At 31.9% G+C, this 6,451-nt stretch overlaps 1 protein-coding gene across 1 annotated transcript; it reads left to right on the forward strand.

Annotated features, from left to right (window-relative positions):
- Nucleotides 1–205: 205 nt before the first annotated feature.
- Nucleotides 206–3,489, forward strand: LOC139522037 (carnosine synthase 1-like). The gene is made up of 2 exons (XM_071315803.1): nt 206–319; nt 977–3,489. Exons 1-2 carry the CDS (start codon nt 206–208, stop codon nt 2,150–2,152), a joined length of 1,290 nt encoding a protein of 429 aa, XP_071171904.1. The 3' UTR covers nt 2,153–3,489.
- Nucleotides 3,490–6,451: the final 2,962 nt, after the last annotated feature.

Below are 6,451 nucleotides of genomic sequence, written 5' to 3' on the forward strand. Positions count from 1 at the left end.
TTAGCTCAAACACATCAAACAAATGGTTAACAACTGTTACATTCCCGACTTGGTACAGGCATTTTCTTGGTAAATTTTACCTGGATTAATACTAGATTAATCTCTCACTTGTATGACAGTCGCTTAAAATTCCATTAAATTGACAACGATGTGTGAACAAAACAAACAGATCTTTTAATACATGTCTACCTTATCTATCATAGCAATGATCACACCACGAGAATTTCTGGCTATGCTGGGCAAAACTGTGTTGGTGATTGGTGTTGGTGGTTATTGTCAACGATTTATTTGGGATGTTTATAAAGAATTCGGAATTAAGGTAAGTGGCATATGACAGTGGCTTTACATAACTTCCTTATTTTATGGTGTATGCTGATATACATTCTTCGTTTCCAATAGTTTATATTCATTTTCGAATTATTAGCGAATAACATCTTAACAGTACACGTTGAACATAAACATAATAAAAGCCACTTATCATTTAACCACATATATAAGAAGATGTGGTATGAGTGCCGATTAGAAAATAAAAGTCACCGGCATGCAAACGGGAAATTCAATAAAAAAACCCTAATTTTTAACACAACAATTTACGAAAAACTGATATGACAGACTGGTATCGTCAATGTATATCTGTTTCGTCTAACAGAAGTTCTTCTGGAAACTTTGTTTCTAAACAATGTCATAATATTTGTTCCTGTTGAAACAAATATTCGATACCCTTTATTCCGTTCCGTACGGAACAAATACTGTAATATTTGTTCCAATAGAATTAATATTACAGAATATTTCTTCCACTTGGAACTTATAAAGGAAGTTCTATTTCGTGACAGCATGAACCAATAACAACCATAGAACTTAAATCGTTCTGATCCATTCTATTTTATTCTATTATTATAGTCTATCCTGCATGACTAAGGAAAAAGCGACTTTTGTTTTTATTTCATTGTTGTTTATAATATATTTTCTACTGTAGATTGTTTTGGTTGACCCGGATGATAAAAACCTTGCCATTTCAAAGGTCACTTCATTCATTGAATACGACTTTCTGAGTCACCAAACGGACCAGGAGCATGCAACATGCATAATTAAAATTCTAAAGGAGAAAGGAATAACAATAGACGGCTGTGTTACATTTTTAGACACATGTGGCCCTTTAGCCGCAATCATTTGTCGCCAACAAAATTTATACGGCCCAGGACAAGAAGCAGCATATGTGGCTAAATATAAAGGTACGACCTATGAGGTTTTAAAAACAAAAGATCAGACAAAACAGTTTATAGTAAAATGTTACCAAATGAATACTATATTTGACATCGAAAGTGCATTTTCTTATGTTGGAGTTCCCGCCGTTATGAAACCGGAAAACGGATGCTGTGGTGCCGGTGTAAAACGTATTACAGATTTAAAGCAGTTCAAAGTGACTTATGAGAATGAAGCGTTAACACATGGAAACAATTTCACATTGATGGAGTTCATAGAAGGGACTCAGCATGGTATTGAACTTATATTATTTCAGAGAGAGCTCATTGCTTCGTTTGTAACCGACTATGGCCCAACAAGGAAGGATAGATTTACAGAAACCGCCGCCACAATGCCTAGCTGTCTATCAAAAGACGCAGTAGAAGAACTTGTGACTGCTGCACATAAATGTTGTATTGGTATAGGGTTGGTCGACGGGGTTTTCAACGTTGAAATGAAAATGACCTCTAATGGACCAAAGCTTATAGAAATGAATGCTAGAATGCCTAGTTTTTATATAAGGGACTGGGTATTGATATGCTATAGAATTGATCTTCTATTGTATACTTTCATGACTTGTTTAGGAATTCGACCAGAAATGACAAAACCGGTTTCAACTCATCAAATAATGGGCATAGCTTGTGTACCGTCTGTACACAAAGAACATTTGTCTAAGTCACAAACGGTTGATCTATTCAAAGATATGGATCAAAAGGGAATTATAAGTTATCACCAGTTAAGCAACAGTCTAGGCGAGTGTGAAAATGATGGCAATGAAATACCATTTTGTTCTCTTGCTGTCATAGATCAAGGTATCACAAAAACAAAAGAAAAACTATTAAAAGTTTGGAATTTAATAGGTTTCAACACGGACAGTTACGATGTTAAGTTGTTTTTACAACACTTTTAAAATAGAATAATTTTTTTATCTTTTCGAAACACTTCAATTTGTTCATTTGTACTTAAAACCATTATGTTCCTCCTTGGGATACATTTATACAAAAAAATAAATAGTAGCATGGCTGTATATATCACGTAAATGGTGAAATAGTTGATTTGACTGTAAAAACTGATAGTTTAGGAAGTCTTACCTAATTTGATAAATATTTCTCTGTCATTTATCACCTGACTCCTGTCTTGAGACAGACACAATCAAATGTTGCGGGTTAATTAAAATCATGTCAATATCCAGTCCTACTCCTTGTATCGGTATTGTAATATCAAAATATTACTTACTTTCTTTGAAAGAGATACAATAAATTAATGAGAAGGTGCTTGCATAAATTAAAAAAATGGCCATATGTGTCCCTCTGACAGCCGGAGTGGACACATGTGTTGTCTTTGGCACAGCCGATGTGGACACGGGTGTTACAGCCGGCAGCAATGTTTGTATGTGAGAAGAATAAACGATTATTAGTGACCTTTCATTTCCGGACTTTAATAGAATTAGGTATACAAACCCCTTTGTGCAGTTTTATGAAATAAGCCTTCGTCGTCGACGTGATTTTGCTATATATTAAAACATTTACCATAGACAATGATTAAAAAATATTGTGAGGTCATTTATAGCAGCAGTCCTTTTGCGCTAATTACTGTTTTTTAGGGGTATCATTTGCGCCAAATTTTGTTTTTCCAAATGTATCAATTGCGCCAATATTCGAAACTCATTTGCGCCAATTTACCTCTACACATATCTATCATAAATATTAATGATTAACATTTGGTGTTTATTCTTATGTTTGGCTTAAAAAGTATCATATGTTCGGAGATATTTCACCATGAAGATGAGCATCTGGAGAGAAATGACTTGAAGTGCATTAGACATTCCATATACAGAGAGAGAAGAAAACTTATTGCTTTGCTGAATGTTTAATACAAGATATGCCAAAAGAGAAGAAAATAGAAGCTTTTACTGATTATGTTTTAGCCACATATGTTGATGACACAGTGCTGTGTTCCCACCATCTATCAGTAATGGAACAGAAGTATTCCACAGGAATTATTATGAACTGTTTTATGCATTTCATCCTTTAATGTTTTTCTTTTTGGATAATAAAGTGAAGTTACAAGCTACTACATACATTAAATTGGAAAGTACCAATGCAGTAGTAGTAAGAAGAAAGTATGTTTCAGAAAAGGAAACATTAGCCGTGTAAACTGCCGGTTCCAAGTCCGAATAAAGGAGGAGGGGTAATTTATCTTCTAACTGGCGCAATCGTATGTTTTATTTTTGGCGCAAATGATACCATCTAATTTTAAAACAGGTGGCGCAAACGCTACGTAGCATTGGAGAAAAAAGTTGTGGCGCAAAAGGATGTATACGCATGGAAAAAAGTATTGCAACACCAAATTGAAATTCAAATTAAAAAAACACTTTTAATTTTTTTGTTAAATAATTTGTTGAAATAGAACTAATTAAACATTATTCAAATATCACCTGGGTTTAATCAATAAATATCGACTCTATAAGTTCTTATATGCACATCCAGCTACGGTACTCGTAAACACTAAAACAGCTGTTTTTATCCTCATTGTTTTCAACACTTAAAATAACCAAGTTTATAAATGTATGTGATTGAGACCTTGTAATTGCTCAACCAGGAAGGAAACCCATTGCAAACAATACAATCCTAAAAAGAGAGTGATGACCATACAGGAGCCTTTAAACAAGAACTGTTCGAGATTGGCTCATCGATACTGGTTATCGTGCGATAATACCATTTCGGGGACCTTTGCCTACGAACAGACACACAGATTCGCGTATCCAATATAGTGCAGAGCCCTTTAAACAGGCTAGGTTGGATTTTTTTCTTTTTACAGATAATATGTTAACAAATTTACTAAATTGTAAAATTGAACCTAGCTATCGCTCAGATCATTCTTTTGTAATTTTAGAGCTACAATTTAACCCATTTATAAGAGGTAAAGGACTGTGGAAATTCAATAATTCCTTATTATATGATCAAGAATATGTAAATATTGTTAAAGATAAAATATTTGATGTCAAGAAACAATATTGTGCACATGTTTATGATTTGGAACATATTGATGAAATTTATGATGAAAATTTACAACTTACTATAAACAAGCAATTATTTCTTGAGACTTTATTGATGGAAATCAGAGGAAAGACTATTTCATATGCAAGTTATAAGAAAAAAGAAAAGGATAAAAAGGTTCTAGATTTACAAAGGGAAATTGATTTATTAGAAGCAAATTTTAAGGAAGAATTAATAAATCAATTAAAAGATAAAAAACAAGAACTGGAGGATATAAGGAAAGAAAAGATGAAGGATAAATTAATACGTTCAAGGGTAAAATGGATTGAGGAAGGAGAAAAGCCAACTAAATATTTTTGTGGTCTTGAGTCAAAAAATTTTACTAGTAAAATTATACCAAAAGTCGAAACAGAAGATGGAAGGATTATAACAAAGCAATGTGATACATTTAAAAGAAACAAAAGTATTTTATGAAACATTATATAAAAATAGGGACTGTAGTTTAAATGGCTGTAAATTAGAACAATTAGAAAATGATTTAAAAAATTTAAATTTTGAAAAATTGACAGAGGATGAAAAAAATAATTTAGAAGGGGAGATAACTATAGCTGAGGCAGGTTTAACATTACATAAAATGAAAAATAATAAATCTCCTGGATCTGATGGTTTTTCGACTGAGTTTTTTAAATTTTTTTGGAAAGATTTAAAATATTTTATTGTAGAATCTCTAAATTATGGATTTCACATTGGATCATTATCAGTCACTCAAAAACAAGGTATTATCACATGTTTGCCAAAGGATAACAAGCCACGCCATTTTCTGAAGAACTGGCGCCTAATTTCATTATTAAATACAGTTTATAAAATTGGGTCAGGGGTGATCGCAAATAGATTTAAAAAAGTTTTAGATAAACTTATCAATTTAGATCAAACTGGCTTTATAAGTGGGCGTTATATGGGAGATAATATCCGACTTATATATGATATTTTGCAGTATACCGAGGAAAAAGATATACCTGTTTTATTACTGTTGATAGACTTTGAAAAAGCTTTTGATACAGTATCCTGGGATTTTCTTTTAGCAGTTCTGACTTTTTTCAACTTTGGGAATTCCATAATCAACTGGATAAAAGTACTTTACAATAATATTAGCTCTTCAGTCATTCAGGGTGGAAATTTATCAGAGTTCTTTGGTATTGGACGAGGCTGTAGACAGGGGGACCCATTATCACCGTACCTTTTCATATTATGTGCAGAGATTTTGGCAATAAAGGTTAGAGGTAATAAGAAAATACAGGGTATAGAAATTTCTCAAGTTGAACATAAACTATCTCAGTTTGCAGATGACACTTCTCTGATTTTAGATGGAAGTGAAGAATCTATGGAAGAAGCTTTATTAGAGCTAGATTGGTATGCGAAACTTTCTGGACTAAGGATAAATTTTACAAAAACTCAAGTAGTATGGATAGGAAGTAAAAAATACAGTAGAGAAATGTTATGCCAGAACAGAGATTTATCATGGGGGTCAACTTCTTTTAAGCTGTTAGGGATAAACTTTGATATTGATCTTGATAAAATTTTAAACTTAAATTATACTGATAGGTATCATCAGATAAAAAATTTGATAAATACATGGTCTAAAAGAAACTTAACAGTTATTGGTAAAATATCTGTGGTTAAAACTCTTATTCTTCCAATACTTAATCATCTCTTTTTAACATTACCAAACCCAAATGCTGAGATGATTAAGAAAATTAATGATGCTATTTATTATTTTTTATGGAACTCACCAGTTCATAGAGTTAAAAAAAGAAGTGTTACACATGGATTATAAGAATGGTGGTTTAAAGATGATAAATATTCATCTATTTATGATAGCTTTAAAATGTACATGGATAAGAAAATTGTTTAGTTCTAACTGTAAATGGTCAACTATTTTATTTACAAATATGGATAAAGAAAAATTGTTTAAACTAGGAAATAGTTACACAACAAATACTATTTCAAATGTCAAAAATAAATTTTGGATTGATGTATTTAAAGCATGGCAATATTTTGCAGATAAAGATATAAATTCTACATGGGAATATTTTCTTGCTAGTCCATTATGGATGAATAAGAATATAAATATCAACAATAAACATGTATTTTATAGAAGTTGGTATAATAAAGGTATTGTTTTTGTAAATGATGTGATTAGTAATAGTGGA

The sequence above is a fragment of the Mytilus edulis genome, chromosome 1, assembly GCF_963676685.1.
Source record: "Mytilus edulis chromosome 1, xbMytEdul2.2, whole genome shotgun sequence".
NCBI lineage: Eukaryota > Metazoa > Mollusca > Bivalvia > Mytilida > Mytilidae > Mytilus > Mytilus edulis.

Excerpts from the sequence above, each read along its gene's own strand:
- LOC139522037 (XM_071315803.1), top strand. The coding sequence starts at position 206 with ATGATCACACCACGAGAATTTCTGGCTATGCTGGGCAAAACTGTGTTG. Across the intron at positions 320-976 it reads ATAAAGAATTCGGAATTAAG|ATTGTTTTGGTTGACCCGGA; the intron begins GTAAGTGGCATA and ends TTTCTACTGTAG.